Source organism: Pan troglodytes, chromosome 2 (assembly GCF_028858775.2).
Source record: "Pan troglodytes isolate AG18354 chromosome 2, NHGRI_mPanTro3-v2.0_pri, whole genome shotgun sequence".
In the NCBI taxonomy this organism is placed as follows: domain Eukaryota; kingdom Metazoa; phylum Chordata; class Mammalia; order Primates; family Hominidae; genus Pan; species Pan troglodytes.
Window position 1 is genome coordinate 117,474,684 of NC_086015.1, and position 14,192 is coordinate 117,488,875.

General features: G+C 44.3%; 1 protein-coding gene across 4 annotated transcripts in view; it reads right to left on the reverse strand.

The window, feature by feature from the left end:
• DRD3 (dopamine receptor D3) overlaps positions 1–14,192 on the reverse strand; it is a 71,600-nt gene that overhangs the window by 21,224 nt on the left and 36,184 nt on the right. For 2 of the 4 annotated variants that reach the window (XM_054680310.2, XM_054680309.2), the window contains 2 exons: positions 10,747–10,859; positions 787–819 (listed from right to left, as the gene is read on the reverse strand). In XM_054680310.2, coding sequence (XP_054536285.1) covers positions 787–819; positions 10,747–10,859 — 146 coding nt within the window. 4 annotated transcript variants of the gene reach the window in all.

A 14,192-nucleotide genomic window follows, 5' to 3' on the forward strand; every position in this document is an offset into this window, starting at 1 on the left:
TGTTAATATAAAATGAAGAGTACCATGAAAGAAATACACTGGGTGATGTGTTAGAGAACCAGGGAGGAGGTAAAACTAACACAGAGTGAGCAGGGAAGTGAGTGATAGGAGAGGGAGCCAGCCATGAGGTCAGACGGGGGAGGAACATTCCAGGTCCTGTAAATTTATCCATTGCGATATCTTCCCCATTTATTTATCCACCTATCCCTTTCCTGCTACCTGATTTCTATGATGGCTACAGCCTCCTCGTTGGTCTCCTGCTGCCAGGTTCCAAAAATAAATCTCATCACGTCTCCCCATCTCCCCAGCTGAAAATTATCTGAGATAGGCAGGACTCTAGGATGGCCCCAAGATTTCTGCCGCGTACAATCCCCTCCGTTGAGTGTAGGCTGAACCTGTGACTATAATGTAATATCACTCCTGTGATTAGATTACTGATCAGTTGAGGTTGAGTTAATCAAAAGGGAGATTATCTTGAGTGGGCCTGACCTAATTAGGTGAGCCCTTAAAGGAGACTGAGAAATTATCCTCTTGGCCTTGAAGGAGCAAACTGCTATGTTTTGGAGAGGGTCATTTTTTAGGAGATGGCAAAAGGCTTACAGGAGCTGAGAACAGCACTGGTTGACAGTCAGCTAGAAAGTAGAGACCTCAGTCCTGCAACTGCAAGGAACTGAATACTCCTAACAACCTGAATGAGTGTGGATGAGGACCTCAGGCTCCAGATGAGAACACAACCCAGTCTACACCTTGATTTCAGCCCTGCGAGATCCTGAGAAGAGAACTTACCTACACTGTGTACACGGTGCTGACTTACAGACTCTGCAAGATAAAAATGGGTACAGTTCAAGCCTCTAAATATGTGATAATTTGTTCCACAGCAATAGAAAATGAATACACTGTTGATGGCTCCTCTTTCGCCTATAAACCAAGCTCAGCCTTCTCCAACATGGCCTCAACTTACGTTGCCAATCTGACCTCCCACTGATCCTGACACTCACTCACAGCTCCAGCCACACTGGCCTGGTGATGAGTACTCTTCAATAGTCAGAGACTGGTGTCTTTGTTCAATTAATCATTCCTTCTTCCTCCCTGGGCAACTCAATCTTGCCCTCCATTAATCTCAGATGAACTTTCCAGCCACCTTCCCACTTCTTTCCATCATGTACAGAGACTTCTAACTATGAACTCTTAGCACTTCTATGCAAATCAATTACAATGCCCTCCTGCATGCAGCTGTCTTGCCTCATGACTGAATTTGCCTCGTGGCTGGAGAGAGAGAGCTCCATATAATTTTAGTTACTTCAGGATCAAATCTTCTTACAACCTTGATATTCTCCATAGGTCCTTGTACAAAGAAAGTAATAAGAAACTGTTAACTGTCTGCCTCATGGGTCACGAAGGCCTCCTTTCCTGTAAGAGGGGAAGGCTTCCTTCCCTTCTAATCCTGGCCAGGCTCAGGGATCTAAGGTATAAGCTGGATCTACCTATGGCTCAACATTTTTTGTCTTGTCTGTTTCCAAGGAACCTGGAGCCTCCTTAACCCTTGTTGTGCACCTCAAGGCCTGGGATTAAGGAAAGGAAGGACAGATGCTGGGCTCGAAGGGATTGGGCAAGGCTTCCTGAGGCTCCTCCTGTGTGTTTCCCCTGCTCCTATGCGCCAGCACTGCCCGAATCTGCCTCTTGTGCATCTTGTTGTAGAGTAGTAACATTTGCATTCCCAAAAGGGCAGATTACAGTTAGCTGTGAGTTCTGAGATGAAGGTAAACGGTGCAGGACTTGGCCTTGACACCATGCTGTATGACAAAGGTGGCTTCTTTCTCAAAAGGGAAAAATTTGATAAGGTCAAATTAAGATCCTGCTACCCACTTCTTGGGAGGCTACAACAACCTAGTTCCCTTCATCTGATGCAAGTCCTCTCTTAAATCCCCTCCTTGGTTTATACAAGAGCAGGTCAAGTAGCAGCTGGTGTTTCTCTAGGCCTCTGACTCTCCTCAGAGCTTTAGACTCTGCCGGGGGCTTCCAGTACAATATGTCTACAAGGGCCTCGCTGTTAGTGGTAACTATGAGACACCTTGGAGGAGGGGCTGAGCCTTGAGTCCTGCTGCTGCTATGACTGAACAGCAAGGGGAAGGAATGCTGTAACTCACTTTCTCCAGGCCTTCCACTTGCATAATGTCCTCTGATGTAAAAGAGCCTGACCCGGCCGGGCGCGGTGGCTCACGCCTGTAATCCCAGCACTTTGGGAGGCCGAGGCGGGCGGATCACGAGGTCAGGAGATCGAGACCATCCTGGCTAACACGGTGAAACCCCGTCTCTACTAAAAATACAAAAAATTAGCCGGGCGTGGTAGCGGGCGCCTGTAGTCCCAGCTACTCGGGAGGCTGAGGCAGGAGAATGGCGTGAACCCGGGAGGCGGAGCTTGCAGTGAGCCGAGATCGCGCCACTGCACTCCAGCCTGGGCGACAGAGCGAGACTCCGTCTCAAAAAAAAAAAAAAAAAAAAAGAGCCTGACCCTTCTGTGTATTCAGTGGTGTGCTGGTAAATGACTAACAACAGGCTCTGTAGTTTACAAAAAGCCCTAATTTGTATTATTTGCCAATTTCTGTGGTGTCAATACTCCCACCATGGCCTATTTTAAGCTACCACCAAAGCTTTAATAACTGACACAAAAAGTTTCTAAAATTTTGCCAATCAGCTCTCGCTAGCCATGATAAGCTGGCTTCAGCAGACCACTGAGAGTTATATACTTTCCTAAATATGCTATAATGTTCAGCAACTCCCTGGAGGCTCCATTAATGAAGTGGGCCAGCAAGTGTAGGGAACCCTGGCTCTATCCATAAAGGAGGAAGCAGAGATGCAAGGATGTCAGTTATGAGCCCAAGGTTCTGCAGCAAATTGTGGCAGAGCCATGTCTCCCACCTCTGAGGTGTGTTTCTCCTGAGTGCCCTCCTCCCTCTCAAGGGCATCGACAGCTCTCTGAGTTCTTGTGGGGGACAAGGGCTTCCTCAGTGAAGTCAGCATGGCAAGGGTGGTTACCGCTTGCAGAGCACTGCGTGCGCCCACAACTGAGTTTCCTCAATTCGCTCGATTCCGTTAATTGCCTGGGGGTCCTGTTAAAATGCAGAATATCAGGCTTAGTTTCTGGAGATTTTGATTTAGTACTTCTGAAGTGGAACCCAGAAATGTGCATTTTTGTTTCTTCTTTTTTGAAATTATTTTATTTTTCGATAAGTTATTGGGGTACAGGTAGTATTTGGTTACATAAGTTCTTCATGGTGATTCGCGAGATCCTGGTGCACCCATCACCCAAGCAGTATACGCTGTACCATATTTGTGGTCTTTTATCCCTCACCCCACTCCCCATCATCTGATGCAAGTCCTCTCTCGAATCCCCCTCCTTGGGGATTCTTCCCCCAAGTCCCAAAAGTCCATTGTATCATTCTTATGCCTTTGCATCCTCATAGCTTAGCTCCCACATATCAGTGAGAACAGAAATGTGTATTTTTAACAAGCAAGTGCATCTTATGATTAGACAGGTTTTGAGAAAGTCTGCATTAGGGAAAACTTCTGTGACAAAGATTTTTGTTCACTTGGATAAGAAGTAAGAGACAAGACTACAATTTAACACTGTTACAGTAATTTTTTTCTTGCTCTTTTTTAAACATGATTAAACTGTTAGAATAAATGAGGCCCCCGCTTGTCATAAGCCGACTGCGACAGGGAGGCTGTACCGGAATTGGCCATCGGAGGGCACTATAATGCAGCAAGAACTCTGCCAGCACGGCTGGGGTGAGAAGTTCACTGCTCACCTGGGGGCTCTCCAGGCTCTGTGGGGAGGCAGAGAGGGAAAGCCCGGCGCCCTGCTTCCTGGAGCCCTGCAGGGACCCTGCATTCCCACTCAGGCCGACCGCTTAGCCTCTGACTTCCTCTCGGAGCGATTGCACGTGACCGACTGCAGGCGAGGGCCGCGCCAAAGCACCCGGAGGGCTGGGCTGGGCTTGGCCGGGAGAGAGAGGCTTGGCCCAGGGCCACCTCTGAACATCTGGCCGCTGCGCTCGCGGCGGTATTCCCGGGCCGGGACCTGCCAGCCTCGCACTGTGCGCGCCGCCCCTGCAGACCCTGAGCCAGGGACCCTCCCCTTGTGTCTGAGCTCTTAGCTCCCTGGGCCGTTTCTGGTGTGGATGACTCCGCTGACCCCAGCACTGGCAGTGTTCTTGGTGATTAAGTCCGCGGGCATGAGAAACGGACTGATCAGCTCTGAATCCCGGCTCTACCACTGAACTGTGTAGCCATGGGCCCGTGGTTTGTTTTTTCTAAGATCCAATTTTCTCATCTGTACAATGGGGATAATAATTTCTGCCCGAAAAGGCTGTAATGAATATTGAATGATATTTTCTCTGTAAACTTCTTTTTTAAGTCACAGTGCCTAGTGATTAATACTAAACATTCAAAAGACGGTATTATTATTGTTATTGTTGTCATAATTATTGTGCTAGCTCAAGGGATCAGTGATTGTTCATATCAGTGAGTTTATGGTTGTCTTCCCCTTCCTCCTGATATCAGGGAATATTAAATTTGTTTATTTATCCACCAAAAATGTACATGACACTTTCTATGTGACAGGCACTATTTGAAGTGCTTTACAAATATTAATTCATTTAATCCTCCTAACAACCCTTTGAGGTAGTTGTTATTATCTCCACTAAACAGATAAGGGAACTGAGGCTCTGACAGGTTAATTGACTTGCCCAAGGTCACATTGCTATTAAACTGTAGAGCCTGGATTTTTAGCCAGGCAGTGTGACTCTATAGCTAGGGAGCCCAGAGCCAGACTCGCACCTCAGCATCTCTGAGTAAGGGAGTGTGCTGTAATAGACAGAGGCTGCCTGAATCCTTACTCTTGCACCACCCAGTTGTGTGATCTCGGCAAGCTCACCTACCCATTCTAGTCTCAGCACCTTCATTTATATAGTGAGGGTAATACATCTCTCTCTCTGGGTTGTGAAGGTTAGCAATAATGAATGAAGAGCTCTTAGTGTCTGGCACGTAGTACATGCTAAATAAATGTTAACTATTTTTATTGTTGTTGCTTCCAGACTCATGTAAGTTAGCATTAGCATAGAGGTAGCCAGGGCATTGAAGACATAGGTGCCCCATCCTCACCTTCACCAATGAAGGTGTCACTTATTGTAATAGAGTGCTGGTGGAAAGTCAGGAGATTCCATTTCTAGTCCCACACCTGTGCTAAGAGGCTGCAGCACTTCATGCAAGCATTTAGCATTTCCGCTCAAATGAGATAACTGTGATGCCCCTTCTGACTTCCGGTTCTATGAGCAGGATGTTGCCCCTTCTGACTTCCGGTCCTATGAGCAGGATCTATATGGTTTGTCACTTACTGAAGGTCTCAGTACCTTGCAGAATTTGATTTCAATCTCAGAGCCCTGTCCCAGGGTGGGAGATGTGTGTGTGTGTGTGTGTGTGTGTGTGTGTGTGTACTGACAAGGGTTGCTCTTTAGGAAGCTAGCAGTCCAGGAGGAAAGAGGCCAGCCTGGGTGGGAAGGCCTGACTCTAACTCCCCGCCTGGGTTTAATGAGCCCCAGAGTTCTGTGAGGGCTGCTTTTCACCACCTTTTATTTGGTCAGACAGGGGGCTCAATAAATCTTTAGTTCTGTGGACTCCCCTCCTGGAGTTGTTGAAGGAGAAAGCTTTTTGCAAATGACTGGAAAGCCTTTTGCAAATATAAAGTGCTTATTTAGATGCAAACTAAAAATCCAAGGTGCCTGTGACTCATCTGGTACCTATTGTGCTCGCTGCAAAGACGCGGAGGCTTGCCTGTGTGATGGGTGCCATTTGAGAGCCACTTAAAGAACTCCCTGGTGAATGAATTTGGCTGCATTATTCCTGGGCTCCTCTCGGAGGACTCTAATTCTCACCACTTGGTCGTGTCCTCCTCTTCTGACACATTCTCAGCCCTCTCCCTGAGTTAGTTTGGACCCAGGACGTGATGGGAGGAGGGCTGGCTCCCTGGGGAGGCAAGGAGCTAAAGGAGTGGGGGCTTGTGCTCAGAGGACTTCCCACTCTGCTTTTTAAAAAAGAAAAGGCAGCATTAATCCAAGCATCAGAGCTATGCCTAAGAATCTAATGACAATAGTATTACTTGCTTTCAAAAACCCTTTTATCATTTCCTTTTCTTTCATATCTCTTTCCACAGCATTATTATAGATCAGGGCTTCATGACCAAAAAATACTGAATCCATTTGGTTAAGTTTGTCAGATTGGTGACTGGCATTGTGTGAAGACCAAAGGTCTGCGTGAATGACTGCATTTTTAATGAATTGACCAGCTATTTGTCATCACATGAACAGAATGTAATGCAAACTGCTGTGAAGAATAATGAACCCAGCTTTTCCAAGGCCTGTTTTCATTTCTAGAATAGGAGGGGGCTCCATTTTGAGGTTTGGTGAGAATTCATTGGCCCATATAGAACTATGAGCCAAGAAGGGAGCTTCGTTTTCGCTTGGGATCTAAGGCATGGCTGGTCCCTTCAGGTAGGTAAGTGCTGTGTATTCTCGGAGTTTTCCTATATGGGACAGAAGCCAATTCAAAGTTACTCTTGTTGGTTGCGTTTTAAGTGGTAAAAACTAGAGGTGTGTGTTAGGCATGGCTGCTGGCCGCAAAATGGTGCTCTTGTGCAAATTAAAGAAAGGCGCCCTCTCCTGGCTGGCAGATCGTAAAAAAGCACCCTCTTCTGGCCAACTCTAGGCTTGGAAAAGGGAGTGATAGCTGAATTTCATTTCCACACCCTTGCGCAGGGAACAACCTGCACAACCTCACCCACAGCCCTAAGTGCATAAGAATATAGGTGGGTGAAGTGTATAGGCACACTCTCAAGAGGGAAGAGAGGAGGCTCAGGAACTACGAGGGCTGAGGGGGCTGTCTTTACACAGTTCTCCCTCCTCACAAAGCGAACCCTCTCCCATTCTCTCACGTCCTTTCCGAAAGCCTCCTCCCAAAAGTCAAAAGCCTCCTCCCTTTCCTCCTTGGAGTTCTCTCCCTCCCACTTCCCCTTCCGCCTCTTCTCCTTCTCCCAATAATATCATCCATCCATCTCATAGCTCCAGCAGGTGACCCAAATGAGATCTGCCATTTATTGAGAATTTATCACATTGTGCTAAGCTTTGACACACATTAACTCATTTCATCTTCACAATTCTTAGGTACTGTTGTTATCTTCAATTTCCAACTTCTTATTTAAGGAATTTGCCAAAGCCACATCACTAGTACTGGGCGGTGCCAGGATTAGAATTCATGTCTATTTGACTCCAAGTTAGTAATCTTAAGCTTCGTGCTAACCTCCCTAAATCTCCAACTACATCCCTGCCTTCTCCCCTGAGTTCCAGATCACATTACTTCCTGGATAGTCCACTTGTTCCTATTATGCCAGATGTTAAAAACCAAACCATTAAAGCACCAAATCGTCTCGACATGGTGATCTCTTCTTGACAGCATCTTTCTCCTGGAATCTTGTGTTCTGTTTGACTCCTTTCTCTTCCTAATCTTTCATATTCAAGAGGTTGGTGTTTATAGACCTTTTGCCGTTTTTTTTTTTTTTTTCAAAATTTCCCCTACTTTTCCTTTCTTGTTTCCTCCTATTTATTTTAGGATCCTATGATCCCTTACCTGAAATTCTGCTGCACTTTCTAACTGGTCCTTCATAGCACTATCAAAATCATTCCCCTAGAAGTAAAGCCTCACTCAAAATCCCTCAGTGCCTCCTTGGCCTATTGAATAAAAGTTAGAATTACCTCCACTGCCTGGCATTCAATGTTTTCCACAATATGGCTTGCCTGTCTTTCTTTCTTTCTTTCTTCCTTTTCTTTCTTTCTTTTCTTTCTTTCCTTCTTTCTTTCTTTTTTCCTTTTCTTTCCTTTCTTTCTTTTTCTTTCTTTTCTTCTCTTTCCTTCCTTCCTTCTCTTTCTTTCTTTCTTTCTCTCCCTCTCTCTTTCTTTCTTTTTTTCTTTCTCTCCTTTTTTTTTCTTTCTTTCTTGTTGTTTTGAGTCAGAGTCTTGCTCTGTTGCCCAGGCTGGAGTGCAATGGTGCAGTCTCAGCTCACTGCAAACTCCACCTCCCGGGTTCAAGCGGTTCTCCAGCCTCTGCCTCCTGAGTAGCTGGAATTACAGGCACCCACCACCATGTCCAGCTAATTTTTGCATTTTTAGTAGAGATGGGTTTTCACCATATTGGCCAGGCTGGTCTCGAACTCCTGACCTCAAACGATCCTCTTGCCTCGGCCTCCCAAATTGCTGGGATTACAGGAGTAAGCCACCGTGCCTGGCCTCAATCCCCCTTTTCAATTTCATCTCTTCCCAGGTTGCCCCATACCCTTCTCATGCTCCAAAGTCTATCACAATGATCCTCTTTTCCATAAAGCCCTTTCACATTCCCACAGTCTGATTCAGTCACCCTTGAACTTCACAATGCTTTCTCTGTCACTATGTTGTGGCATCTCCAGCCTGCTTTTTCTAGAGGTCATAGCACAGGCCCCCTCAATTGGCCCAGTGTTGTGCCCTCTGTAGCAACAGCCTCACATTTCCTTTTACGTGCTGAAATGGGAATTTTGAACAATAACCAAAAAATGAATATGAACACACTTTGCTCTGGTGATCCTGCAAACCAATCAGCTAATTGGATGATTTTTTATTTATATCACTTGGTTGGCTAGCCAACTGAGAAGAAAGCTAAAGAACATGTCCACAATGCTGAAAATAATACCATTAAAGAGTGTGTTTAAAAAAGAGGGGTAGGCCAGGCACAGTGGCTCACACGTGTAATCCCAGCACTTTGGGAGCTTGAGGCGGGTGGATCACCTGAGGTTGGGAGTTCGAGACCAGCCTGACCAACATGGAGAAACCTCGTCTCTACTAAAAATGCAAAATTAGCCAGATGTGGTGGCTCATGCCTGTAATCCCAGCTATTTGGGAGGCTGAGGCAGAAGAATCACTTGAACCCGGGAGGTGGAGGTTACAGTGAGCCAAGATCGTGCCATTGCACTCCAGCCTGGACAACAAAAGTGAAACTCCATCTCAAAAAAAGAAAAAAGAAAAAAAGAGGGGTCCAGATGCAGTAGTATGTGCCAGTAATCCCAGCTACTTGGGAGGCTAAGAAGGGAGGGTTGCTTGAGTCCAGGAGTTTGAGACCAGCCTGGACAACATAGCAGGACCTCATCTCTGCAAAAAAGAAAAAAAAAAAAAAAAAGGAATATAATTGCATAAGTCTGTAAACATACCAATATAACATTGAATTACACACTTTGAGTGGATGAATTGTGTGGTATGTGAGTTATTTATATTTTCATAAAGCTGTTTTAAAAAGTGAAGAGTTGGGGATTTTAGAATATTTTTAGCTCTAATATCTAAGTCTTTTGTGTAATTTCTAGACATTTAGTACACATTTTCAGGAGTGCATTATTTGCAGACATAGAGGACTGCAGCTGGTTTGCTTTATTATCATTACCCCAAACTCTTCTACAAGACCTAGCTCCTGATCACCTGTGACCTTCCCTGCTGTGCCCATTACAGAGTCTTGAACAAAGAGTATTCAGCTGAATTCAGTGGTCCCTGTTTGAAGGTAGCCAATGTTTATACCATAAAATAACAGTACCTAAGATAATACATAAGATAATAACAGTACCTAAGAATTGTGAAGATGAAATGAGTTAATGTGTGTCAAAGCTTAGCACAATGTGATAAATTCTCAATAAATGGCAGATCTTATTTGGGGTCACCTGTTGGAGCTATGAGGTGGATGGATGATATTACTGGGAGAAGGAGAAGAAGCGGAATGGGAAGTGGGAGGGAGAGAACTCAGAGCAGGAACGGGAGGACGCTTTTGACTGGCATCAAGGGCCATAGGCTTGAAAGTGACCTCCTTTCCCCCAGGGCTCTCAGTGAGGCTGGTGATGTCCCAGGGGAGCCAGGCAAATTTCAGGCTCAGGCAGAGGAAAGGGGAAAGAAGAGAGGAAGACAAAAGGAGAGGGGAAGGGAGAAACAGAGGGACCCAGAGCAAGGGTGGTGAGTCCAGGTGCTCTCAGGGATAGAAAGCAACGTTACTCAGGCAGAACACACAGAGAGAGGAGTCAAAATCACAGCAATTCACCCCAGCAACCAAAATGTAATTTTAAAAAACATACTATACTTGCTTCTCTAAGCTCTATGAGAGAAACATATAGATCACAGCCATGCTTTCTAAAATTGCCTTTCTCCCCCACTTCTCTCCTCTCTCCCCCTCAAAAATTTTCCCTACACCTTCCCCTCTTTCTTTCTCTTTCTCTCTCCCACCTTCTCTCCATCTCTCCCTTCAACAAAAACAAACAAAACAACAACAGAATTTCCTACCAACCCCAGTCAGCTCATCTTTCCTCCTTCTCCCCCTCCCTAATAGGAAGCTTTCCTTCCTATTAGGAAGAAAAAAAAAAACCCCAAAGGATGGTGGAAAAGCAAAACCAGAATCCTCTTCAGGGAGCTGGAGGAGAAGAAAGGCCAGGAAAGCTTATAGGGTCATTATTTCCCACCTGTCGCAGGAGTTTCTTCTCACCTGCAAACCGTACTTTAAAAGAAAAAGAGAGGAAAGAAAATGTTCCAGTGTCAAGTTCTACTTGGAGGTAACCCCAGTACCCTCAAGTGCAAAATCTGTCTCTCCTCACTTCCCCAGCTTTTGGGCCACCTGGAAGGGGAATTGCAGCCCTACCTGTCTATGCTGATGGCACAGAGGTTAAGGATGCTGGCTGTACACATCATGACATCCAGGGTGACAAAAACATCACAGCAAATGCGGCTGAAATTCCAGACTCCACCTGTCACCTGGGTATCAGAGACAAGGATGTTAGTGTTTACCCCAGTGAAGGAACGACAACCCAGTTGGCCCTATTTTCTTTGCTTTGCTGCCTAGTGTAGATGTTGGCACTCCTACTCCCTGTGTACCGTTGTTCCCACAGGGCAGACGGACATCAAGGGAGTGCCAGGCTATCCAAAACTGGTTGCCTAAAGAAAGGACAAGTTCACAGAATGTTAGAATGCTAATGCTGGAAGTGATCTTCCAAGTCAGTTAGTCCAGTGATTCTCAAAGTGTGGTCCACAGTGGGGTGTTTATTAAAGATGTAGATTTCTGAATCCTTCCTATACCTACTGAGTCAGAATCTTTGGCTCTTTGGTCTGTAAATCTTCTTTTTTATTTTTTTAAAATTTATTTTATTTTTTGAGATGGAGTTTTGCTCTTGTTGCCCAGGTTGGAGTGTAATGGTGCGATCTCGGCTCACCACAACCTCCACCTCCCCAGTTCAAGTGATTCTCCTGCCTCAGCCTCCCAAGTAGCTGGGAATACAGGCATGTGCCACCAAGCTGGGCTAAAATCTTCATTTTTAAATAAACACTTCTATACATACCAAGGTTTGAGAATCACTGTTGAAATTCAAACTCAGGAGGCAACTAATGCTCCTTGTGGTTAAGTGATAACTTCCTCATAGATGCTCAGCTGGTGGTAAAAGGACTTCGGTGACTGCCCGATGTGTACATTGTGCCAAAACTGTCTCTCTGAAGTCCTTCACCCAGTAGAGAGCTCATCATGCACTCAAGAAATAAGCTAAGAACACATTTTTCATAAAATTTACCTCCAAAGTAAAAATCTATCTGGCTTCAGCTTGTAAAGCTTGGAAACATTCTGAAACAACATTTATGGGAATCTATGTAAAATAAGTCTGTGCCAATGTGACTGCCTTCAACACTCTCCCTCCCCACCCACATCCCAAAAACCAAAAGTGGGGAAAAGGGCTGGATTCTCTCCACTACTCAGAATTCATGAGGATGGTTTCAACCTCATGCATCTATCTATACATGTATTTCAAGCTCCATAACATCCTCTGAGTAATGCTTACAGTCAGGAATTTATGTAATATCATTTATACTCTAGTATATTTCTATTTATTTTTGAAACTTTTACATACCCTAATTGAATCAGGAAGATGTGTCAGGGAGATTGACACTTTTAAAATGTCCACCAAAGGCCACTCATGGACCGCGAGGCTTTGTGCAGTTACCAGCTTCTTTCCTGGGGGGGTGGGCTGTCATTCTTGGGGACCCTAGTTCTCGGGGAGAAACCTGCCAGGCTTTGTGCCTCTGGCTGTAGCTGAGTATTCACAATACCGCTCCTGAACAGGCCCAATGGCCATTTAAGAGGAAGAAAGAGTGAAAAATGGTACAGTAGCCTCTGAAGTAGCTTCCCAATAAGAAAACAGATACTGACCAAATGACTGTGCATAAAGATAGTGCTATTCCTTCATCTGGATTTTCTCATCCAAGGATCTTCTTATATGACCGGGTCACTTTAGTGTTCATTTCTGTTTTATCCCAATAAAATAAGGTCCTAAAAGGCCATCTTTCCTTCCCTGTCCCTGATAACTTCTTCCCATTGGATTTATTTCTTTTTTTGCATCTCATTTTATTCCTGTGCTTGGTCATCTCCAGACTGTTTTGAGAAACCCTGACCAATGATTTTTTGTTTAAAAGCAACAATGAAAATTAAAACTAGTGAAGAAGTCAAATCCAGTTATGGATTTACTGTCTCTCTTTTAGTTTGACCAATTGGCTCTATATAAATAAAGGCTGAATATGAATTTATAGGAATTCTGAGAATAAAAAGCTTTTAAAAGATTGAGACATAAGAATTCTGATCTAAAGAGTCATAATAACACAATGATTTAGGGGAACCAAGAGAATAAAAGAAGGTTTTCTTCATTACATAGGACAGTTGCATACTGTAAAAGCTTCTTGCAAAAGCTGATTTTGTATACTAAATTTTATTTCAATATTATATCTTCTCTGCAGTTAATGTTTTAAATTGGGTAAAAAAACACTTTTTGGCATAATTGTGAGCACATGTTTGTTTGTGTTTTGGGCTAGAGTAGGTGAGAAAGGATAGTTAGGATAACAGCAAACTTCAGTGTTTGCTGGATATTCATTCATTCATGCACTTGTAGAGCAAATACTTGTGAAGCTCTTAGTACTTGGTTTGCAGCAGTGTATGTCATGTGTGTTGAGAGGTTTTACAAAATGTACTACAGGGCCTATCCTTAAAGAATTTACAAGATAACTGGAGAAGTAAGGCATTCATCAATAAAATTAGAGATCATCATGATATCCTAATATTGTTAATAGGAATTAACATTTATTGAGAATTCACTGTACATGTGTTACCAACCCACGTGACCCATTCCAGGAATTTCTATAACTTTGAAACTTCAGACTTTGAAAACTGAATTTGTTTTTATTGTATGTGTTCTTAGAGCTTTTTGAAGACAAGTTATACATTTACTTGATAGGAGATGGAGTTATTGTTACTTAACCAACACCAACAGGAGCAGGAAGATTTACTTGTTTGCTGCTGCATCCCCAGCTCCCAGAGCAGGGCCCAACCATGAAAATATATTCTGAAATAATAAATGACCTCTGACATAATCTGTCATAATAATAGCTAACATTTATTGAATGCTTACTAAGTGCCTGGTGTTCTGCAAAGCACTTTACATACGTGGCCTCTATTGCCGATTATAATTCTATGACAGACGATTATTATCTTCATTGCAGAGGAAGAATCTAAAAGCTTAGAAAGAATAAGCACTTTGTCCAAGGTCACAGGGCTAGTACAGGGAGACAGAGCATTGGAATGTAGGTTGTTACACACCCTGCTATAGGGAAGTGTTAGGTGAGGAGGGGTAGTTGTTGGAAAAGGGATGGAAGTGGGTAGATACTAGGGGAAAGAAGAAAACCAGGTGTTCCTCAGGGATTTTTGTGTGACAGACCATATCATCCCCTTTCTAGGGAAAGAGACACTCTCCTGATTGCCTCTATCCCAGGGTTCAAAGAATGGTGCAAGAGACAGTGGTAAGTACTGCCTTTGGGGTTGGTGAAAGTACACAGACAGTTTTATTTAATACCCCTCCTGCTTAGCCCCCAAAGGACAAAGCCCTCAAGCTGTTCTCTGGCTTCCAGGCCCCCACTGGCCTGTCATCCCATTCTGGCTATCCTCTTTTCTTGTCTCCTGATTCTGCCGTCAAAATTCTCATTCTCTCCTTGATTTCAGCTAAGAGTCAAGAAGAAAACAATCTGATTAGCTGATTAAAATAATTCCCACTAAGGTGC